The sequence below is a fragment of the Bos taurus genome, chromosome 5 (assembly GCF_002263795.3).
Source record: "Bos taurus isolate L1 Dominette 01449 registration number 42190680 breed Hereford chromosome 5, ARS-UCD2.0, whole genome shotgun sequence".
NCBI lineage: Eukaryota > Metazoa > Chordata > Mammalia > Artiodactyla > Bovidae > Bos > Bos taurus.
In genome coordinates, this window is record NC_037332.1 from 36,707,121 (window position 1) to 36,732,031 (window position 24,911).

The 24,911-nt window shown below is 36.8% G+C and overlaps 2 protein-coding genes across 8 annotated transcripts in view; one reads left to right on the forward strand and one right to left on the reverse strand.

Moving 5' to 3' along the window:
• Nucleotides 1–1,634, reverse strand: part of IRAK4 (interleukin 1 receptor associated kinase 4) — a 28,083-nt gene extending 26,449 nt beyond the window's left edge. For 2 of the 4 annotated variants that reach the window (XM_059886532.1, XM_059886531.1), the window contains exon 1: nt 1,560–1,634. The gene's annotated coding sequence lies outside the window, so the exon portion shown is untranslated. Of the gene's footprint in view, nt 1–1,453 lie in introns of all 4 variants that reach the window. The other 2 variants (XM_005206426.5, NM_001075998.1) reach the window with 2 other exon arrangements.
• PUS7L (pseudouridine synthase 7 like) lies at nt 1,057–24,501 on the forward strand. 4 transcript variants are annotated; one of them, XM_005206413.5, is made up of 9 exons: nt 1,057–1,345; nt 5,109–6,034; nt 8,690–8,849; nt 10,459–10,651; nt 13,330–13,428; nt 14,298–14,379; nt 16,172–16,452; nt 20,821–20,874; nt 22,051–24,501. In XM_005206413.5, the coding sequence occupies exons 2-9, from the start codon at nt 5,122–5,124 to the stop codon at nt 22,375–22,377; spliced, it is 2,109 nt and encodes a 702-aa protein (XP_005206470.1). In that variant the 5' UTR covers nt 1,057–1,345; nt 5,109–5,121; the 3' UTR covers nt 22,378–24,501. The 4 variants fall into 4 exon arrangements, with proteins under 4 accessions (XP_005206470.1, XP_005206472.1, XP_005206471.1 ...); XM_005206415.5 differs by lacking the exon at nt 1,057–1,345 and adding an exon at nt 1,836–3,913; XM_005206414.5 differs by lacking the exon at nt 1,057–1,345 and adding an exon at nt 1,836–1,862.
• Nucleotides 24,502–24,911: the final 410 nt, after the last annotated feature.

Genomic DNA, 24,911 nt, shown 5'->3' on the forward strand with positions numbered 1-24,911 from the left:
CAGAGTAGGCCTCAATAAGGTGCCATGGGATTAAAGGTTTAAGGGAATGAGAAAGCTAGCTACTGGGATATCTGTGGTAAAAGTTTCTGGGCAAAAGGAATAGAGACTGTAAGGGTCTGGAACGGGCTCACTGAGGAACCACAAGGAAACAGACTGGAGAAGAGGGAGCAGGAGAGCAGAGTAGAATAGAGGGGTAATGGGGCCAGTCCCCTAAGGTCCTACTTCATTTTCATCTTCTGAGGGAGATGAGAAGACAGGGGAGATTTTTGAGAAGAGGACAGACACGCTCTATACTTAAAAGGACATCAGGGACTGCTGCGGGAAATTATTGTTGTTTAATCGCTGTTTAAATTATTGTTGAATAAAGTATATTAAAATGAGGGCAGAGAAGCAGGAAGAGATCAATTAAGTGAGTACATCAATAATCCAGGTGGGAGGTGCTTGTGGCTTACATCAGAGTGGTAGCAAAGAAGGTAGAATTCCTAGGATGATGGATATTTTCTGAGGTAGAAACCTCAGAAATTACACAGAATCCTGTATGCTACTATGAAGGGTGAGAAGTTGGCACCAAGGTTTCTGGCTTGAACAAGCTTCCTAACCTTTACAATAAGATGGAGAAGACTGTGAAAGGAGCATGTTTAGCCTGGAAGTTCAGGATTTCTGTTTGGACAGGGTTAAGCAAACGTCAAATGAACGTTTAGCATGCAAACAAAAGAAAAAAGAAATCTTAACTTTCTGACAGGTCTCTTCAAGGATTACCCCCAGAAAGGGAAAAGGCAAATCTGAATATTCTCTGCTCTCAGCTCTTTAGGCAGAGACGTTTTTGAGGCACTTGTTCAGTTGCTAAGTCCTGTCCCACTCTGCGACCCCAAATAGCCCACCAGGCTCCTCTATCCTCCACTATCTCTAGGAATTTGCTCAAATTCATGTCCAGTGAGTCGGTGATGCTATCCAATCATCTCTTCCTCTGCCACCCCTTCTTTTGCCTTCAATCTTCCCCAGCATCCCATCCTAAATGGCTAAAAGGCTTTCTGAGGTTGCTTTTCATCCCTTTGTTCCCTCTCGTTTCCAGGCTGTCGGTACCCTTTCCCCATCTGAAAACGTACTGACAATGCCGCTCCACTTTCTGTTTCCTGGAAGCCTGAGAAACCAGCTAATTAGAATCTTGTGGGGGTTCAGAATGCTTTCCACGCGGCCAGCATCTTTGTTGGGCGCTGGTCCTACTTCCTGGTTCCGAGGAAAAGAGATTTCATTTCGTAAACAGGGTTCTCGGAACACACAGCCCGGGAATTGAGAAACTCGAGGCGAGGTCCGACCATCGAGTGACACCTCTCTTCGCCCCACGGTAACTCCACCGGTCCCACCAATTTTCTAATCCCTAGGGACCCACCCAAGTCTTTATCCTGGAGCAGGCGCTGCCCACGCAACCTACTTCCCCTCTAACTTTTCTCACTTGGGCTGAAGAGAAGTCGATTTTCCTTCCTCCACAACCCGGAGGCCAGGGCGCAGACCTCAGACACTTCGCGGAAAAGGTGGCGCGCAAGTCCGGAACCCCTTACCTGCCCGGGCGCAGGGCGCAGGGGCGCACAGGGCGCCGTGGGGCTGAGCCAGAGGCCTAAGGACCCAGGTACTACGAAGGGCCGGGGCGTGCCCAATCCGTCAGGTCCCGCCCCCGCCCGGCTCCGCCCCCTTCCTCTTAGTGCTTCCCCCTCGCCGCTCCACTGCGTGAAAAATCCCGGAAAGGCACTTCTTTAAGTAGGAGCCTGTCCCTTTAAATACTCTTCTGTCGGATACTAGCTAGTTTATGGCTTCCGGGCATGCGCACGGCGTGGTGCGGAGGAAACCCTTTAGCTGGACTTGAGGTAGACCGGGCTGTGCTTCTTGGCGCCACGTGGGCTTGTGCAGGGGGCGATGACAGTATTGGCATTGAGATCCTGACCCTCGGTCCGCAAGAGGAGCGCGATGTGAGCTAGTATCGCGCCTTGAGTTAGGCCGGGATGGGGGTGGAGAAGACGCCCGTGGAGCCAATGGCTGTGTCGGGGTGATTTTGAAAGCGCCTGAAGTCTGTGCTGCAGGAGTCAGTCCTGCTGGTTGGTGGCAGAAGTAGGAGTGAATTAGGTGGAGCATTGGCAGTGGAAGGAACAGGAGGAGCTACTGTCCTTTTTAAACATCCTCCTAGACTCTGCCCTTAGCCACAATCCAAATTCCCAAGCCTTGGGTCAGCCAAACTGCTCCCTCCATGTCCGCCGGGCGGGCTTATCGACACATCTGTTGCATGGGAACTCAACTTTGTGTGGGTTCCTTGGCTGCCCTTCAGCACGGTTCCACTCTTACTAAGATGCTTGGTTGTAATTCCCTCATCGTTGTATTCTCAAATTGTTCTCCTATGCCACTAGCTTAGAATGTTTTCATATCTTCTTCCTACAGCTGAGCTCTTGATCACATCTTGTTGCTTTCGATCTCCTCCAACTGTTCAACAGATTCATCCTGCTCAGTACTATTAGTCCAACTGTTCAACAGATTCATCCTGCCTAGTACTATCAGTCATCTTACTAAAACATCTTTTAGGATTGTGTTATTTTCCTGCTCAGACACCTCCAGTGGCCATCAATTTACCACTCAGTGGATTCTAAGCTCCTGCCAGCGCATTAACTGTTTTACCTAGTTCGGCGCTAATCCGGCCATATTTTCCAGAACTGTGCTAGAAAACACTTTGTCCTACTGCTCTGTATCTGGGCTGTTCAGTTTTTTCTTAACACGTTGCATAGTTTGCTTATGCCTTTGCCTCATTTCTGTCTCCTGAACTGTTTTGAAAATGTGGCCACTTCTTACATTATGCTTTACTGATTATTCTAGGCAAAAGTTGACCCCCTCTTTCTTCCTCTTCACTCTTACTGCTCTTATTTTGTACTAGTCATTTTATTTATTCAATAATCATTATGGATTGTGCCCCTACTATGTGCTTGATTCTGTTCTAATTGTGAGATAATCAGTGAATAAAGCAGACAGGGTTCTTGCTTTCATAGAGCAAACATTCTAATTGGGGTAGGTGTATAGTAAATAGTGAAGTAAAATGATTAAATAGAAATGATATGCAGAAAATTAAATAAGATTTTATGAAAAATAGTGACTTGCTGGTTTCTTCCGATTATCGGTCAAGGAAGATCTCTTTAAGGATATTATTGAAGAGGAATTGATTGAATCAACAGGAACAGTTGGCATAAAGGAACTGAAGAAGGCCAGTGTAGCTGGAGTATAGTGGATAATGGGGAAAGGGTACAGGTTAAATTTGGAAAACAGAGTTCAGAATCTTAGAAGTCTTTGGAAGCCAGGGTGTGTATTTTGGATTTTATTATAAATGTGATTAGAGGGTTTAAATAGGGTTGTGATATGATTTAATTTTCCTTTTTAAATCATCATTCTGGCTACTATGTGGAAAATTGACTATGGTGGACTAGTAATAGAAGCAGAGATGAGAGGCCTTCACAGTGTATAAGAATTTCTGGAATGGACGTATTAAAATAGAGGTGATGAACGGGCAGTAGGGATAATCAGAGAGCCAGATGCTTAAAGGTGATGCAACTTTTGGTGATGAGAAAATCAAAGCTAAGACCGAGACAAAGTGGAAGGTTTGAGGTTGAGATTAAGGAACTGAGGGACTGTGATGTTAAATGGATCATCCATACGGATGGTCTTGGAGGTCATGCTGGATAGTATATTTTAAGCTAGGTATTAAAGTCATTAGTGAGTGAAGAAGAATTGTCCTGGGACCAGAGAGAGGCTGGCAGCAAATAGTACAGTCCGATGGCATGTACTTCAAAGGAAATGGGATTTGAGGAGGTAGAGGAGGAAGAAGTGGTTTGGAAGGAGCAGTGGCAAACACAGAAAATATTTACAACCTGCAGGTCCCCAGGTGGGTATGAAAGGAAAAATAGCTGTCACATAGGAGGACTACAGAAGCAGCAGCCCGAGGGGAAATATCCAGGTTTCAGTTCAGGCAAGAAACTGAGGAGTCTGTGCAGGAAATTAAGGAATGAGGAAAAATAAATATATCCTATTTATTTCCTAGGAAAGTAGAATATTAGGAAATTTCTGTGAGTTCCACATTACAGAAAGGATGGAGTGGAAGTGGTTTTCTAAATTGGTTCAGATGAATAGAATACACTGTAGAAATGGGATGAAGGTCCAGATGATGTATTACCTGGAGAGCATGATGAACGCAAAGAACGGAGCAGTACCAGTTCCTTGGGCATTTTATCTCTCCTGAAACTCTGTGTGATAGCCATGGGTTACGCGAAGAGTGAAGGTTGCTTCAAGAAGCTCTGTAAACGTGTCTTCTCTCTGATGCCAGAGAGAGATGGTTGTACTTTTCTTATGGGTCAACTGAAAAAGTTTGTATCCAAGTTTTCATGAAGGTTTAAGGTCCAAGGTTAACATAAGCCTTCCTTGAACCCTAATCACATTGCATGTTGGTTTTATTTAATTGTTTTTTTTGGCCATGCGCCTTGGAATCATGCTTAGCAGATCTTAGTTCCCTGACCAGGGATCAAGCCTGCACCCCCTGCATTGAAAGCTTGGAGTCTTATCCACTGGATCACCATGGAAATCCTGCAAATTGTTTTTAGTACTTCATTATATGTCAGTGTGGACTGTGTATTCCTGTCTTCTCTTCAGCCTTTCCCCCACCCCTATCCCTCCATATATTAGTATCTAGTCACAGAGTCTCTGAAATTAACTGGAAATTTAGGTTTCAGGGGTGGAGTTCAGACAAATTGTTGTAAAAAAAAAAAGTATGTTCTAGTCTCTTTTTGTTGGTCTACCAATGATATTTTAAAAGTGAACTTGAAACTAATCCTTTTAATCCTGGAATTTTAATAGATGAAAGCCTGGAGTAGGTGAAGAGTCAAGATGCAAATTAGCAGACATGCCATCTCGGTATAAGAGTCAAAATACACATGATATATAGAAATAAATTAGTAATGTCATTTAAGGGGACTCGGAAGGGAGAGAGAGAAGCAGAAATAAATAAATTCTGCAAACCTATTTCTTTTTTTGTTATCCAGATTTTTTTTCTTCCTGGTAATTGATCACCTCTTTTTCTTTTGTAGGCATTGTTCAAGAATGGAAGAGGATACAGATTTCAGAATCAGATTTAGTTCTTTGTGTTTCATAACTGATCATGTTGGTTTTTGTGGCACCATAAAAAGCTCACCAAGTGACTTCATTGTCATTGAGATTGACGAACAGGGAGAGTTAGTTAATAAAGAGAGTGACAAACTTGTTTATGAGGTTAGTAAAGTACTACCTGAGCCAAATACTTTGGCTAAAAAAGCAAAACTAGATCTTCAGATTTTATCTTTTGAAGAGACAAGCAATCAAGAAGTCAGTACTTTGGCTGGGAGCTCCAGTGATGACCACAATTTTGTGCCTTGTTCAGAAAAGGAAGATACTATCAAATATAGAACTTACAAAGGTGAAGAAGAAAATGTTGATGTATTAGGCTCCTTGTTAGATGAAAAAACTAATGAATTACTGAATCAGTTTGCTTGTAATATAAAAGAGAAGTGGGACTCTAAAACTGAGCTAATTGGACCATCTCCTGAATTCTCATTAGGCAGAATCCTAGACAAGAACCAGAGGGCTACCTTGCATAGTGCTATTAGGCAGAAATTTCCTTTTTTAATAACTGTAGGAAAAAACAGTGAAATTGTTGTAAGACCAAATCTTGAGTATAAAGAACTTTGTCACTTGGTATCCGAAGAGGAAGCATTTGACTTTTTTAAATATTTGGATGCAAAGAAAGAAAATTCCAAATTTACCTTTAAACCTGATACGAACAAAGAACACAGAAAAGCTGTCCACCATTTTGTCAACAAGAAGTTTGGAAATCTTGTGGAAACCAAATCCTTTCCTGAACTGAATGACAGTGCTGATAATCCAAATGTAGTGATAACTGTAAGATTTCGGGTCAAGGCACACAAGCACTGCAAGAGGTCTCTTCTTGAGTGCCAGGGAAGAAAAGATATATACACAGGTAATAATACATCATTACCATTTTCTTAGGTAAACTTAGATAAAATTGTGTGAAATCTGTGTAATTTCAAATGAATTAAATAGACATGTCCAGAAGGATATTGAAAACAATATATGGGTCCTTTTTTAAGTGGAAGATAAGCCTTTCAAAATATACTAGTTGTAAAATATTAACCTTATTGATGAAAGTGTGGTTAACATGTTTATAGTTAATGTAGTTACAAATGTATAAAGTTAAAGAATTACTTTGGTTAATACATCTCATGGGGGTGAATCTTGATTTCACATTTTGAAAGTTATCTTAAGTATTTGGAGAGAAGTAAAATATGTTTGCTGTACTTGGGGAAGTGAAGAGAATACCTTGTAATCTGGAACAGCCGGACTTTATAGCCTATGGAAAGAATCCTGCAGACTTACAGGGAGTTCCTTTGTTTGACACTGTCCATCTTTTAAAGAAGAGTTTCTCAAAATTTTGCATTCATATAATCATCAAAAGGGCTTGTTGAGAGAGATTTCTGAGCCCTGTTATCAGTTTCTGATTTTTACTCTGTGTAATACACTTTCTTGGTCTGTTTTTCACAGTTTTCAGTTCCTAGCCAGGCTGTTCCTATACTTTTAAGATATTTTAGTGATGCCTGTCTAGTTCCATAGATTTGGTATATTTAAAATACTGTTATTTTTTTCACATTATTACTAATTGATACTCAAAGTTTTGGCTCCAGGACTAGGATAGTTCTTGTAAATTATTATGGATCTCAAACAGGTTTTGCTTATGTTGTAATTGTGTTTAACTTATTGGCAATTTAAAATTAATTTTTAAAAATATGAATTTATGTTTATCGATGAAGGTGGTCAAAAGGTACATACTCCCAGTTATAAGCAAGTCCTGGAATATTGTGTACAGACAGCATGATTGTTGTTGTTTTGTCACTAAGTCGTTTCCAACTCTTTGCTATCCCTCTGGCTGTGGCCTGCTAAGTCGTGTCTGACTCTTTGGGACCCCATGGGCTATGGCCCTCCAGACTCCTCTGTCCATGGGATTTCCCAGGCAGGAATACCGGAGTGGGTCACCATTTCCTTCCCCAGGGGATCTTCCCAACCCAGGGATCAGACCTGTGGATTCTTTACCACTGAGCCATCAGGAAGCCTGTGTAGTATGGTAACTATAGTCAATGATATCGTATTGTATATATGAAAGTTGCTAAGAAAATAGATCTTAAAAGTTGTCATCACAAGAAAAAAATTGTAATTATGTGTGGTGATAAATGTTGACTTATTGTGGTGGTCATTTTACAATATGTTCAAGTATCAAATCATTATTGCAGATTTTTAAAACTTTTCATAAATAATATACACCCTACATATTTTTGAAACTTGCTGTTTCCATGTTTTTAGAGATTCTTTATACAGAGATATACAGAACATACAGATCTTTCTTTTCTTTTAAACATGATTTCTAAAGAATAGATATTATAAGCTTTTGTTTAGCTATTTCATTTATTCAGAGATAGATGGATTTCACATCCTTCTGCTTCCTGAGTCAGGCTTATGTTAAATGTTCATTTTTCTTAGAGTGCTCCTCAAAGAGACTCTTGTAGCTCCTGATGATTGTTACAGGAGTTGAACAAAACAGAAATTATTCTGCAGAATACTTTGAATATCCTTTCCATGATCTGAGGGAAGAGGGCAGTACTTTGAAGTGTCATATGTTTATGGTGAACTGAGGACTGAGATATTTTCTTACTGTTAATGTTGGTAGGTTATATAGGCCAACAAGTTGGCAGGGGTTGGGGTTAGTGCTTGGTGGTAATTGTTACTGGGCTTGTTCCTCCTTCCACTTTTGCAATCTCATTATCACCTTCTCATCTAATAGACATTTGAAGGATCTACCATGAGGCAACAAGCTCTGTTTTATTTACTGATTTCCTGGCCTGGAACTCCCAGTCTACAGGGCATACAAACTTAAAGAGATAAATTATGGCATGGTGTTCAGTGTCATGGTGTAGATAATGACAGCTTGTGAAGACATGTAGGTTTAAGTAATCAATTCCTTGTAACGTTCATTTTTCATCTGTTCAACAAATATTTGAATACTTACTATGTGTTAGTCTGAGGGTATAATGGTCAATGAAACAAACATGATCCCTACTTTGGGAGCATTCAGCCTTGAGAACCTGGAAGGAATTTGAGGGAAAACTACTGTGGCCCTTGGATCTTGAAGCATGAAAAGAAGTGTGGCAAATAATAAATGGAGGGAGCATGTGTTTTAGACAAAGGCCCTCAATGCACACAAGTCCACAGCAGTGAAAGGCTTTAGTTCATCCAAGGATTGTGACAAGTTCTCTGGGTTACAATTATAGGATATATAAGATAGCCCAAGTGCAGACTGGAGGGGTGGATTAGGGCCAGTGTGAATGCCTAATCAGGAAATGTGGATTTTTTTTTTTTTTCTGTAAGCCTTTAGTGAACCAACTAGCATTTTAAAAATGAGAACTGAAATCTGTGAGGTTTGTATTTTACTGACTATATTTTGGTTAAAAAATACTCATCTAAATTAATGATTTGATTCACTATAATGATCTGTAAGTTTGCTAAGAATGTAAATGATGTATTTAGCTGCCTTTTTTTGTAATTGAGAATTTTTTGTTTGTTTCAGCTTTTACCCTACGAAAAGAAAATCTAGAAATGTTTGAAGCAGTTGGTTTTTTAGCTGTCAAACTTGGTGTGATTCCTTCGGATTTTAGTTATGCAGGACTTAAAGACAAGAAAGCCATCACTTACCAAGCGATGGTGGTTAGAAAAGTAACACCAGAGAGGTAATAAGATGTTTAAAGGATAGAACTTTATTTTCTTATTGCATCAAATAAATAAATACTAGATTAAAAACTGAGACTAATACTGGGAGCATATTAACCTCACTATCAATAGTAATTGATTATAGGCTTATTGAGCAGCATATTCTGCATTAATAGTATAATTATCTTCTAAATAGACTTTTATTATTGTAAAAGTAATACATGTTTATTGGAGAAGTTTAGAAAAATATAAAAAAATATTAAATGTCACTAAAATTTCTCTGACACAGAAATAACCACAAAAACATTTTGATCTGTTTCACATATTTTTCAGAGACTATGATATATGCAGATGCTACAGAGGCCTTTTTTATATATGTGAAAATTGTACTGTATATGTACTTTGTATTTTACTTATAAAATTAAAATAGTATTTTTAATGAAAATTTATGTCATGAAATATTTCAAAGTCATGTTTATTATATGGACTAATTTGTTTAACTTTCCCCTGTTTTGGGATATAGAAATTTGTTCCAGTTTTTCACTGTAAATACTACTATGATTAATTTTATTACACTTAAATCTGTGCCTTGTGGATGCTTTCCTTAAGGTAAAGTTCAGAAAAGTTGAATCATTGGACTAAAATTCTGCCTAACTTGACATATTAAAAATATATTAATCTTTGGTCATCAGATATTTAAGCACTATTTTCTGGTAAATATTTTTAAGTTCTTATATGAGGGACAGAAAAATGTTTATGATTTTGTCTATGTGGTCAAAAAGTGCACTGTACTAAGAAGGAATGACTTTAGATGTTGAAAGGTATTTAGATGTTAAAAACTGCTTTTTAACCACCAAAGACAAAATAGTTTATTAGTTTCTAGGAGGACAGAGTAGTTTGATTTGGCTTATGGGTATGGAATTTTAATTACCCTTTAACCAATAGTAAGATTTTAGCAGATGCAGAAAATCTGAAGGTATTTTGGAGGGCCTGTAAGCAAAAGAGTCTGCCTGATAAAGCAGATGGTTCCTTTAGGGACTACAGAATGTGTAGATGTAAAGAAAAATTTACATCAGTTCTTATAGGATCTTAGAAGTTAGGATAAGACAATTGGGATCTAATGTTGGTGAAGAACTGAAAACTTGAGTAAAGAAGTGTTCAGAGCAGAATGTTAGGAAAGTCCTCTGGCGCTAGTGGTTTTTTGGTAACATTAGAGGAAAACTGAGGAGGAAAGGAGCAAAGTCAAAGGACAGAAGAGCGAAGAACAGTTAAGGGGTTCTATCACTTGAACTACGGAGAAGTCAGAAGGCTACATAGAGTGATAGCATTAGGAATATGTGTTCCAGTTCTTAGAATAACTCTGTTAATATAATCCTACGATAAAGGGTTTTTAGTGCACATTTGTTGAAATAAATTAAAGATGTGTTTTTGAAATAATTCCCCCAGTTTTTCAGTATTCCAGTATAAGTGGTTGTCTGCCATCTGTCATTTAAACTTTATTTTAAATTAATTTTTTGACATTTTTAGCATTTTAAACGTTAATAATTTTTAACATTAGTTTAAACACAAACTATTTTTTAAATGTAAGAGTTAACTGAATCCAAATGATAAATGATTTATCATTCATAGGTTGAAAAATATTGAAAAAGAAGTTGAAAAGAAAAGAATGAATGTGTTTAACATTCGTTCTGTAGAGGATTCCCTTAGACTTGGTCAGCTCAAAGGAAATCACTTTGATATTGTCATCAGAAATTTAAAAAATCAAATAAATGATTCTGCAAACCTGAGAGAGAGAATTTTGGAGGCAATAGAAAATGTTAAGGTAAGAAAACTGCACTGTAGAGTATTTTGGGAAAATCTTTATTTACATTAAGATATGAAGGGAAGTATTTTGTACATTTTCTTTTTATGTGCGTGTATAATTATTTAAAAAAATGATAACTGGGTCCATTTTACTTAGTTTTTATTTTTCTTCTTAGTATATATCTTTGTATTGGAAAAAACACAACGTTAGTGTAATTAAACAAATTGTATAGACTCTCCCAGTTGGAAGGGTAAAACCTATCTGTTTAAAAGGACAGATTTTTTTTTTTTAGTGTCTGCCATTTAGAGTAGTATTACAGGCAAAGAGATTAATTTGAGGGGAGACTTTGTTCAGCATTTCTTTTCAGAAATCTTTGGTAAATAGTTTTTATATTACTTTCAAAATGGTTTTTCTTTTCAATCTAATTTTGAATTTTGTTTCAATGTATGCAAATGGTAAATCATATACATTTTACTATTCTTACAGTAAAAAAAATTACTTACTGTAAGTTTTAAAATGATATTTGCTGGGCATCTAAATGTGCACATATAGCCATAGCCTTCATTCTGATCATATAAACTGTGGGTCAGCAGACTTTTCTCTCTGAAGGGCCAGAAAAGAAATGTTCATGTTTTGTAGACATATGGTCTCTGTTGCAGCTACTCTAGTGGCTATTGTGTGGAAGCATCCATGAACCATACATAAATGAATGAGCATGGCCGTATTCCAGTAGAACTTTGTATACAAAAACAGTGGTTACAGGGCCAGATTTGACTTGTGGGCCAGTTAAATAGCTTGCCAACCCCTGATCTGGACCAGAAATTCTCAACCTAGGGTGTTTTTAAAAAATTTCAATAATCTGTTTTTTCTCCCAGACCGATTGAATAAGAACATTTGGGGATATAGCTTAGGCATTAGCATTTAAAAAAAATCTCCCTAAGTGATTCTACTCCACAGCTAACATTGAGAAACACTGCTGCAAGTTTCTGACCACAAAGACCTTTTCATACAATTTTACGCCTCTCCAACAGGAAAACAAACAGAAACCAGATTTTAATCACTATTATACCTAACAGTCAGGAAAATATCTTCACTAAAGATATTAAAATCCTCACATGGTTATTTTTTCCTTTTCTCTAGACCTGCCTAAGATTCTTTTTTTTTTTTCTTTTCCCCCTGTTAAACTATTAGAAAGATATCTCTTAGAAAAGGGAGTGGGGCTTTCTGAACTCTGATGTTATTTATTGCCCATCTTTCATTTGGTACCTATTCATATACATTTTAAAATCTCCGTAGGAATAATCTTAGATTTAGCCAACTTTCCTTTAGTTTTCATGATGAGGGGAAGTGAGCTGAGAAGTCCTGAAAATAAGAAATCTTTGGAGTTTTGTTTTAAAGGGTTGTAACTCAGATTGCTATAACATTTTATTGCAATCAACCCTGAATAACTTGGCAGGGGTACTTAAAACTCTTCTGGTGTTTTTAGCATATTGTCTAATGTTATTTTTCCAAATTTGAAATATTTAAAAGTATTTAACTGTGAGACTTAATACAGGGGGTACTTATTCTATCTGCAGTTGATCTTAGTGGCATGAGTTCAGGATGCAATTTCTTGTGTAGCATGCTGATTACAGATTATCTTTTATTTGCATCTTTTATTGAACAGTCCTGGAGTTGGTGCTCGATAATCATCATTGAATGAATACATTAATATATTCCCCCCATAGAGTGAGTGTAGAGAGCTCTTTTGTCTTTCAGGAAACCATATGGGCCTGTGGTTTGCTTTGTGAGGACATGTTTAACCACCAGCCAGTGTCTTCAATGGTTGCAATAGTAAATAGCAATTTTCCGTTCCTACCGAAGTGATGCTGTGCCATTGTCTTGGCCCAGACTTTCAGAAACTGAGATAATCGGAAAACCAACCATTATATACAAAAAAGACAGGACTTGCTGGGTTTGAAAATAAACCTGCTTCGTATTTCAAGCATCTGCAGACAGCCGAATCCTCGGAATCAGGAGGAGCTTCAGGTATCAGAGCAGATGCAGTACTAGGTAACCAGTTCATCCAAGTTTTCTCAGAGCTTTCTGATTTTAGCACCAAGAATCCCACATGCCAGAAAACTCCTCAGTAATGGCAATGAAAAGCTCACATATTTTTAAAGATTTTTCACTTATTTTCTGATTTTCAATCATTTATTCTTTTCCTTTGTATTCTTTAACCATATAGTGTTTCTCAGCCCACTTGGTATCCGTGTGTGTATTGCCAATTACAGGACTCTTTTATTACAGTAAGGACAAAGAGAAAGACTGGGTTACATATTTTGACGCAATAATTGTATTTATTTATCTTAGTTTGAGACTGTAACAAAGAACCATAGGCAAGGTGATTTTTAAACAAGAGAAAATTACTTATAGTTCTGGAGGCTAGAAGCCTGAGATCAGGATACCTGCCTGGTCTTCTTATTGTATTCACATGTGGTGGAAAGAGAGTCGGCTAGCTCCACCACCTTTTCTTATAAGAGTTCTTATCCTATTTATGAAGCTACTATGCTCATGATCTAATTATCTCTTCAAGTCCCTATCTCCAGATACCATCACACTGGAGGTTAGAGTTTCAACATGTGATTTTTGGGAGGACACAGACATGAGAGTATAGTAATATATTTTTAATTAACTCATTTTTTGTGTGTTTATAGAATAAAGGGTTTGTGAATTACTATGGACCACAGAGATTTGGGATGGGAAGGAAAGTTCACACAGACCAAATTGGATTGGCTTTGCTGAAGAGTGAAACGGTATGGATTCTGAAAAGATATGAACTTACCTGTTTTGTCAGATGTACTTATTACATGAGCCATCTCATTGCTTTCTTAACCCAGCATATAAATGGATGTATACCCCCATATATATGTACTGTACATCATGTTTATTGAACAGCCACTATGTTCATGATATCACTTTATAGCAAAACAGATGCTGAGTAATATTTGTATGAATGAATGAATAGTATAAAAGAGGAATGAGTTGGAGGCTAGATTGAATGCCCTGTTTTAAGATTCTTTCCTACTCTAAGATGCATACTTAGAAATAAGTTGTAGTACTGGAGACAGTGATAAAATACAGGAACTAGTAGATATGTCTTTTTTTAAAAGGAGTATCTTTTAATCTGTTTGTGTTTTAAAAGAAAATATTAAAGTTGGGGATTTTTAAAACTTTTATTTACATTTATTTTTTTTTAATTTATTTTTAAGACCAAAGACAAAGAGTTCTGAAACTTGAGAACACAAATGAAATTAGTGGCTTGCCACTTGCCTATGCTTGTTCTCTCCCCCTTTTTTGTTGTGTGTGTTAGGTCAGCCTGAGTTTTATGCCATCACTTAATACTGTGTTCTTACTTCTATGATAGAGGCAAAAAATGACAGAAGAAGATCTATGGAAGTTGTGTCAACCACTTTTCCAGTCCATAAGATTTTAAATCTGTGTATTAGGTTGCTTTGCACTGGAGGTTAATTCTAAATTGTTTAGCTTATGAATGCTTAAAGATAGAATTGCCATGTCAAATATCATGTTAAATGCCTATTCTTTCAAGATGTACCTTTTTTTTTTTTAAGTAAGTAATTTGTCATTTTCATCTGATATGTATTTGCTTGTTTGGTCTTTAAAGGTGAAGGCTGTAAAATTGTTTTTTACACCAGAAGATTTGGATGATCCTGTAAATAGAGCAAAGAAATATTTTCTTCAGACTGGTACTTTAAAAGTTTCTTTACCTCGTATATAGTTAGGTAGATATACAAGAGTTATATCATCAGGATAGCATTCATTTCTACATAAATGTGATAAGAAATAGACTGTAATATATTATATATTTAAGCATTTTTATTATGTGCCCTAGGTACTCCATTTTTATGGGACTTTTGTATAACTCTTGCTTTGGGGCTGGGTGAGGGGAAAGATGCTTTATGAGTTTTTCCTGGCCTAAATCCTCAAAAAAGATAAGAGTTCCCAGTTCTAAACTGACATTGATAGAAGTATAATTCACTGCAATCAGGAGGCTGAAAAATAAACTAAATAAAAGTACATTTGTTATATCTGGTACTTTGTGCATTGTTTTTGATCTAGTCTCCATTTAGCCCTGATTGCTAATTTTGAAAACTTTAGCTAAGTATATGTAGAATAGTTAATGAGAAGCACTAAAAAAAATTTGTTGAGTGTGGTTCTAGAGTCAGTCTACATGGGTTTAATACAACTTTAATACTTCCCAGCATATAGTCTCGTGCAAGTGATTTAGCCTCATTGTTTTAGTTTCTTCATCTGCAAATTGAAGCTGCTGCTGTTACTGCTGCTAAGTCGCTTCAGTTGTGTCCGACTCTGTGCGACCCCATAGACAGCAGCCCACCAGGCTCCGCCATCCCTGGGATTCTCTAGGCAAGAATACTGGAGTGGGTTGCCATTTCCTCCTCCAATGCATGAAAGTGAAAAGTGAAAGTGAAGTCATTCAGTCGTGTCTGACTCTCAGCGACCCCATGGACCGCAGCCCACCAGGCTCCTCCTTCCATGGGATTTTCTAGGCAAGAGTACTGGAATGGGGTGCCATTGCCTTCTCCGAAATTGAAGCTAATGATACCTAAAAGACTGTTAATATTTAAATAAAATAATAGATTTAATGCTGTTAAAATAGTGCCTGGCTTATTCTGAATACTGAATAAATGTCATGTGTATTTAAGTAATAACAACAACCATAAGATTTTAGATTCATTAAATATATGATCAACATATATGTGCATATTAAATTTCACTTGCATAGAAATAAAGGACATCAGTTTCTAATATCTCCATTATTTTTAATTATGTACATATTACATATATAATGATTAATAGGTGAAAAATATTTTTATACCACACCCAAATCTATAAACCATATGAGCATTTCACATTGTTATGAGTGATCTAAGTAATACTAAACAAAGTTCAAAATTACATCTATTGAGAAAATAATTTCCTTATGGCAGTGGTTGTTAAACTTTAGTGTGTACAAGAAACCTGGTGCATTTGTTAAAATGCTTACTCCAAGGCCCTACCTGAATAAGCAGCTTTGCCATGGAGTCCAGTAATCTAATTTTAAAAAGCATGCTGAATAGTAGAATGACTGAATAGTGTACTTGAAGGATCCAGATGTCAACCCTTTCTTATTGAAAAAATTTTGTCAAATGTCCATAATAGCTCTTTAAAATCTCAGCTCAGGAACTTATATAATGCTTTAAAAAAAGTGTTCTAAATAATTGCAAATTAGTTAATCTCCATCCTGACATTGGAGTTACTAATGTGCTCTTTTTAAAGCAGGGAAAGTGAATGAACCATATGATTAATGATTTTTAACAAACAAAAAACCTCTTCAAATGTAGCTCTGGTTTATAGTTGGTGCTGAGCCTTATCTTCATATGCAGGTTCCCAGGATAGCTCAGTACATTTAGAGAGCCTGGTAAAGCTCTTAATAACTGGCCTTTGAATAAAAGGAACTGACTGATCTCTTTGTTTCAGAGGATGCTAAAGGCACACTTGCCCTGATGCCCGAATTCAAAGTTCGGGAGAGAGCACTGTTAGAGTCACTGCATCGCTTTGGCGTGACGGAGGAGGGCTACATCCAGGCATGGTTCTCCTTCCCCCATTCTCTGCGCATATTCTACGTTCATGCATACAGCAGCAAAATCTGGAATGAGGCAGTGTCTTACAGACTTGAAACTTACGGCTCAAGAGTTGTGGAGGGTGACTTGGTCTGTTTGGATGAAGATGCTGACAATGAGCAATTACCAAGTAGTAAAGTAAGTATCATTTCATCAAGAGTTGTTATGTATCAGGAGCACTTATTTTCAGAAACTCTTATTTTAGAAAAAATTTAAAATTAAACATGCTTTTTTTTTAACTTTTATTTGCTCATCTGCTTCTACTCTGCTGTCAGCTGACACTTAACATGCCATTAAATAGAAGTATAAAAATGGTCAGTGGTGTGAAGTGAGAGTTACAAAGATAGTAAGCCTTCCTGAAAAGAACACGTTCTGTAGAAAATTACACAAGCAATTCATGAATCGGGCTTCCCAAGTGGCTCACTGGTAAAAGCATCCGCCTGCCAATGCAGGAGATGCAGTAGATGCAGGTTCCACCCCAGGTCGGGAAGATCCCCTGGAGGAAGAAATGGCACCCCATTCCGGTATTCTTGCCTGGAGAATCCCATGGACAGAGGAGCCTGGTGGGCTACAGTCTGTGGGGTTGCAAAGAGTCAGATAAGACTGAGCAGCTGAGCACACACCCAATGCATGAAACAGGCTCCTTAAAAATCCAAAACAGTGCAGATGGAGATGTCATTCCTGCCACCACTCTATTGTGATTTCCTCTGCCACTATCAGAAAATCAACCTCTTTTGGCATATTTCCTTCTGGACCATTTTCTATGCTTTCCCATAAATATCCACAGAAAGTGGATTTTTATTGTTAGTTAACAATGAGGAAAGTAAGTACAGAACTTTGAGACTTGAAACTCAAACTATGAAAAGGAAAAATAATAAAATTTCTATAATAATGCTATATAGGATATGAAATGTCGTTTCTTTCATATAAGTGTGGTTTTACAATTTGTTTTTTTCTCGCTTAACAATATCTTAGAGACATTTATATTAATGAAATATAATTTGTCTTATAAAATTGATCCTTCCGTTTCCTCCATGGTATTTTGGATATTGGTATTTCCAACTAGTATTTTTTATGGTATTTTAATCTCTGTGAATTTGACCTACATAATAAAATTGAATTCCATCAATCACATAAAGAAATTCATTTCATAGCATTGTAATGCAAAAAGAGACTATTCATCATGATCTTAATTCAATCTCAGAAATATATTTTAAAAATTAATGAAGGGATTTGAGTAGTGCTTTTGTATATAACATCATAAAATCATTGAACTTTAGGGGAGAAAAATATGTTAGAGACTTCTTTCTAATTTCCATTTCATAGAAATGAAAATTGAGGCCCAGACTGGAGAGGAGACAGGTTAAGTGATGTAGGTAGCAGAATTCAGAAGACCTAGTTGTCTGATTCCTAGCCCAGCTTGGTCTCTACTAGAGAAATCATGGGGTTTAGAAAAGTGTCAGCATACAGAGATAGGGCATGGTCCTATTTTTCAAAAATGGAGAAAAAATAGACTCTGAACTTAGCATAAAGGATGATTTATCTAAATTAACGGCAGAGTTTTAGGTGTATAAGTTAGGATTTTGTTTGTTTGTTTGTTTCAAGTGATAGAAGCCCACCTCAGACTAACTTAAGGAAAGCAGACAAGAATTTCTTGGCCCTCATAACTGAAAGTCCATGATTGATTCAGGTACAGCTGTTATGAAGGGGCTTAAACAATGTCCTAAATCATCCATTTCATTTTCTTCATCTTTCAGCTCTGCTTTCCTCTCTGTCAGATCCATTCTTAGTTTCTTCTCCAGAAAAGAAGCCTTTTATTTCCTAACAGTTTCAGTCAAAGCCATGGAAGTGAGTCTCAGAATGGCTTGGTTTGTGTTCCCTGTCCCCAGACCAGTTACTGTGGACTGCAGTATGTGATTAGCAAAGCCTGTGTTCCAAGGACTTCTTCCTGGAACCATCCCACCCAAACCACATTCAAGAACTGGGAGGGAAGCTCCCAGGAAATTGCAGATACACTATCAGAAAAGGAGTCAAGGCTGAGTGATGAGTGAGCCACAACAAAGAGGTCTGCTTTACTATTCTATTAAATGAATGACTTGTGAATATTTAGATAAGAAAGTGAGGGACTTCCCTGGTGATCCGGTGTCTAAGACTCTGTGCTCCCAAGGCAGGGGGCCTGGATTCCATCCCTGGTCAGGGAATTAGATTCCACATACCGCAACCAAGAGTTCTCATGCTTCAGCTAACGTTCACATGCCACAATAAAGATCCTGCTAGCTGCAACAAGATCGAAGATCTTGGCGTGCCACAATTAAGACCTGGCACAGTCAAACAATAAAATATAAGAACCATTAAGGGAAAAAAAAAAGTGATCCCTAGGAGCTTCATTAAGAATGATCATTTAACTGAGACACAGATTCTGAAACTGTGTAAAAAGAAATCTAGCAGCATCTTAGGTTTTATTTTACCTCATTTAAATGGAAGAAGGGCTATGTCAGTTAATTCCATTTTGATAAATAATGAAAAACATTCAGTTTTTTTAATACCTTTCAGAAAACATATCCTTTTTAAATATTTCTTGGCAACGCATTATTTAGTAAGTCAGCCATTTCTAATTCAAATTTTCAGAAGTTCACTTTGACAAGATATAGCAGTAATCTCTGAAATGCATGTGTCTCATAAGACTTCAGTATTCTTGCCTGGAGAATCCCATGGATGGAGGAACATGGTGGGCTACAGTCCACGGGGTCGCAAAGAGTCGAACATGACTGAGCGACTTCACTTTCACTTTCATAAGACTTTGTTCCAGGTAACATTTGCAAGGATATTTTTGTGATCAGGATTTTGTCTGCTTTTCTTTCAGGAGATATAGGAGAAAAGAAAACATTTTCTCTTTCACCTTTTGCAGAGTTTCCTTTTATTAGCAGCGAAAAATATCTGTATTTTTAAAATTGATTATTTATACTTTATTAGTTAGCACTGAGAAAAGAAAAGGCAAGAATTGGAGGCTCAGGACATAAAATATGGAAAATCTGGAAAAGGAAAAAAAATTAATATTTGTAGAATATTTCATGTTGCGCATCTACATTAAAAATTGTAGGAAACTATAGGAAACTAATCTGAGTCCCTTTTCAATAGAATTACTAGGCCTACTGCTGCTGCTGCTGCTAAGTCGCTTCAGTCGTGTCCAACTCTGTGCAACCCCATAGACGGCAGCCCACCAGGCTCCCCCATCCATGGGATTCTCCAGGCAAGAGCACTGGAGTGAGTTGCCATTTCCTTCTCCAATGCATGAAAGTGAAAAGTGAAAGTGAAGTTGCTCAGTCGTGTCTGACTCTTAGCGACCCCATGGTCTGCAGCCTAGCAGGCTCCTCCGTCCATGGGATTGGCCAGGCAAGAGTACTAGGCCTACAGATGTAGCTTAATTTCAGGTGACTTGGCAGATTTTCATAATTTTTTTGTGAGTAAGATGGAGAAATGTGAATTAGACAATGAGAAAATCACGTGAATTCATCTTTGTGGAGCTGCCATACGACAAAGAATGGTTAGTTCATCAGTTGATATCAGCTTGGAGGGAGCTCTCTAAAGAGAGCTACAGTGTTCTGTACTTGAAAATGTTTGTTCAGTATTTTCACCAATTGGTTACATTGTAGTATTTTAGGAATGCTTATGATTTTGTGAAAGGCAAAGAGCTGGAATTGATGATGCAAGAGAGATCATAGCCCCATGTATTTTGGTCAGATCACATGTAGAGTATTATGTCCATTTCTGAATGCAGCAGTTAAAATGGGTTATTAACATGTAAACAAACAAATATAAACCCAAAATGAAAAACCAAAAAGGAGGGATATTATTTATCTGAGTAGGGAGAATTGGGAAAGCAAGCAAGTTTAGAGAAGATCTAGGCATTATATGGTGAATGCTTTAGGAAAATGAGACTGTGTTAATCCTCATGGAGTGATGGTAGCTACCTTTATACTTTTGAGCTTTCATGTCTCAGGGAAATCAGAATGATTTATTCTGTGTCCTAGAGCAACATTTCTCAAACTTACCACTCACTTCTTTTTTTTTCCCCACGTATGTGTGACAATTATTACTAGTCTATGGAACACATTTTGAGAAGCACTATTTCTCATAGACTACTATGATACCTGTTGGGGACAGAGGTTGGAGAGGGATTTCATGGAAACAGATTTTTGATTCAGTGTAATAAAAAAAAAAATACTTTGCTATTTAGAAAAAGATGATTGGTAACTGAGGTGAAGGTGTTGTTTCAGAGCGATATGCTGCCCCATTCTCTGTTTCCCCTGCAGTTATCGGGTTAAAGCAAGAAGAATCATTCTAATTTTTAGGTAGTCTGCTCCTATAGAAACAAGCTGTGAAAAGATCTTATTTGACTATGAGTATATTAACAAGTTGTATTATACATAACAGAGTTAGGAAAAGTTGAGGGAATTTGGAACATTTGAGAATCATCTGTATTTTCATCATGTTTTTAAAAAATAGGTTCATCTGGTAACTGAAGAAGAGGAATCAGCTAACACATATGCAATACATCAGGTAAACTTGCTTAAAAATTAGTATCATTTAGATTTAAATGTAGACATTGTGCTGAAAAGACAGTGTACTAATCATTTCTCCTCCCCGCCTCCTTTTTTTCTACCACTTTTTATTCAGATATACTTTATATACAATAAAATTCACTTCTTATAGTTCTATGAGTTTTGATAAATGTAGACAATCATATGACTACCACAAGAATCAAGATAAAGAACAGTTTCCCGTCTCCCTCAAACTTCCTGTGCCCCTTTGCAGTCACCTCTCAGCCCTGCCCCAGCCCCAACTCAGCTATTTCCTGTGCTACAGTTTTGCCTTTGAAAGAATGCCGTAGAAATGGATTCATATAGGATATGTGATTTTTTGTGTGTCTGGCTTCTTCCAATGAACATAATGAATTTGAAATTTTTGTGTTGTATGTATTTGAGTTTTTTACCTGGTGCCTTTTCCTACCTACCTTTTGGTTCCAGCTAAAGGAAAAATATCTAGAAGTCATCAGCAAAGGAGGAAACCTCCACAAAATGTAGTTTACTCATGAGCAGCTGAGAAAATAGAAATTAATTTTGCAGCTTCTTGAGTGCTTCATGTTTTTATTAATAAGTAAGCAAGGAAAATGGAAAATTGTCAAATTTTCTGTGATTGAGCAGTAGGGATTATTCTTTTTGTTCCAGAAAGAATATGCTTTTAGCATTGTATGACTGCATAAAGATTAAGTCTGTTGGGTAATTAGATGTACCTCAACTTCTTGTTCCATTTCTTCTACCTTAACAGCAGTTTGTCAAATAATATCTGACTTGAGTTGGTTACCTTGTTAACTAAGAGTCCTTCTTGATTTCAGTTATCTCTTCTTTTTGCCTGGTAGCATTAAAAAGAATCAAAATAGTGTAGTATACAGTGGCATGTTTTAGAGTGATTGCAATGTTTGTATTCTGAGTGTGTTTTTACATATTCAAGTCCCAGTCATAAAAGTAAATTTAAAATATGATTGCATATGGACTTCCCTGGCAGCCCAATGGTTAAGATTCCATACTTCCACTGCAGGGGATGTGGGTTCAATCCTTTGTTAAGGAAGTAAGATGCCATGTGCTATGCAGGGTGGCCTAAAAAAAAAAGAGAAATGATCACATATTTTTCTGAAGGCTGTTTCATGTACCTTTTTTTTCCCTTTCCCTTGCATAGGTGGTCCTTCCAGTGCTTGGATGCAATATTCAGTACCCTAAAAACAAAGTGGGGCAGTGGTACCAGGAAGTACTCAGCAGAGATGGACTACAGACATGTAAATTTAAAATACCTACCCTGAAACTGAATGTTCCAGGATGCTATAGAAAGATTTTGAAACATCCCTGTAATCTCTCATACCAACTGATGGAAGACCATGGTATTGATGTCAAGAAGGAAGGTTCCCACATTGATGAAGCAACTTTATCTCTTTTGATCTCTTTTGATCTTGACGCTTCGTGTTACGCTACAGTTTGTCTGAGGGAAATAATGAAGCATGACTTTTAAAACTGATACCCTTGATATAATCATGTATGTGCCACTTTTTAAAGGAAAGTGAAAAGGGAGCTAAAATTTCTTGAGTGTCTACCATGTGCTATGAGCTTTATAATTATCTCCTTTAATTATACACTGTCCCAATGAAGTAGGAATTTGATACTTACATTGAAGAGGATGTACAGCAAGTGGCAAAATCTGAACTTAAGACTCCAAAGCCTTTGTTTTTTCTATTATCTAATGTCTCGATGATCTTTATTCTGTGCTGTAAAAGTAAAAATCTTTCTGGACTATTAGGAGCATACTGCAAGATAACATTAAAGAAGGTGACATTAAAGAAAAACTTTTGGAGTAATGTTTATATCCTCAGGCTACTTGCTTAAAATGTTGATGAAACTAGGTTGTAATGAAAACATATGGTTGAAGAGAAAGATAAAAGAAGCATTTTGTTAATTAGTGCCATTCTTTTCTATTTTTGAAATTATTGATCAGAACAGTACTTCAGGAAAATATTATCCCTGTATTTATTAATATGATATCCCAGGGGTAAAAAATTACCCCTTTTTGAAATAAATGATCTTTGATGAACATTGAAATAAATTTTTATACAGTTTCTTTATTTTGACATGTACTGACCCCTTTTTTGTTATTTTTTTTCTATCATCTAGAACATAAACTTTTAGAGTCAGATCTGCGCTCAGACTCCAGCTCTGACACTTACTAGTGACTGGGTATTATTGATTCTTTTTAAGGCTCATTTGAGGAATCAAGATGGCACCAACCTCATAAGCAACAAATAATAGAATTATCTCCACCTTTTTAATGTTGCTAGAGGAAGAAAACATTTTACCCATTCCGAAATTTAAATATGTGTTAATTTGTTTATTTATTTTAATTGGAGGATAATTACTTGACAATATTGTGATAGTTTTTGCCATACACTGACATGAGTCAGCCATAGGTGTACATGTGTCCCCCAGTCCTGAACCCCCTCCCCGCTCCCTCCTCACTTCATCCCTCTGGGTTGTCTCACAGCACTGGCTTTGGGTGCCCTGCTTCATGCAATGAACTGGCACTGGTCATCTGTTTTACATACGGTAATATACATGTTTCAATGCTATTCTCTCAAATCATCCTACCCTCGCCTTCCACAGAGTCCAAAAGTCTGTTCTTTACATCTGTATCTCTTTCCCTGTCTTGCATATAGGGTCATCGTTACCATCTTTCTAAATTCCCTATATATACGTTAATATACTGTATTTGTGTTTCTGTTTCTGACTTACCCCACTGTGTGTAATAGGCTCCAGTTTCATCCACCTCATTAGAACTGACTCAAATGCATTCTTTTTTATAGCTGAGTAATATTCCATGTGTGTATGTACCACAACTTCCTTATCCATTCATCTGCCAATGGACATCTAGGTTGATTCCATTTATTGTAAATAGTGCTGCAATGAACATTGGGGTACTTGTGTCTTTTTCAGTTCTAAATATTTGTTAGTTTAACTATTCCATGTGACAAATCTCTTTAACCATTTTATATCAGTTAAATTTGGGAGGAAATGGAATATACTGATTGGAAAAATCTGAGCATTCTTTTATTGCCGGTAGCGTTACATAATGATTTAAATTTAAAATACTGTAGAGAGTATTATATGTTAGTAATGTGGTACTTTTATATATTTAAGTGAGTCAAACCATTTTGGATATATTAACATAAGGAAATAAAATTCAAAAGAAGGAAAAAACTATATGCAATGTGAGATTTGCTTAGTGTAACATTTTTATGTATTAGAAAGAATCAGTTTGAAAGTCCAGCATTAGCTAACCTAAAGTAAAATGAGATGGAACAATTTGATGGCAAAACATATAGGTATTAAAAATGAAGGTTTTATGTATGTGAGAAAATATTGCCCCTCAAAAGTATATGTAAAACACAAATGGAGTGTATATACTAAATGCAGCTTTTACACAGGAGGGGCACTTCAGAATAGTGATTAAAAGCATGGGTACTGGAGACAAACTCCTGTAGTTTGAAGCTTGGTTCTGCCGTTTACAGCAGTGTGGCCTTATTAGTTTGTGTTTCAGTTTCAACTTCTGTAAAAACAGGGATGGTAATAAACATACCTCTTAGGATTATTGTGATGATTTTTTGAGTTAATATATGTAAAGCAGCTTAGAAAAGTGCCTAGCACTTAGTTACTGTTAAATAAATACCCACAAATCCAAGTTTGGAAGGGAACAGAAAGAAATGAAAAGGCCATTCTGTTAAGATCATAGAATGTTTGGAATTTTTTTAATACTAGAAGATTCCTGTTTTGTCTTTATATATTTTAATAATTAATAAATTCAGGACACAAAAATTGCAGATTGTTGTACTGTGGATTTTCAAAATTACCTTTATTACCTAATGGTCATTGAAAATGAAACGATGCTGTATTAAGTAGTACAAAAAATTAGAAATAATGTTTTAACTTTTGCATGATAAATTACATCTTGTAAATATAATCTGAAAGTGAATTACTAAATAATTAAATCCCAGTTTT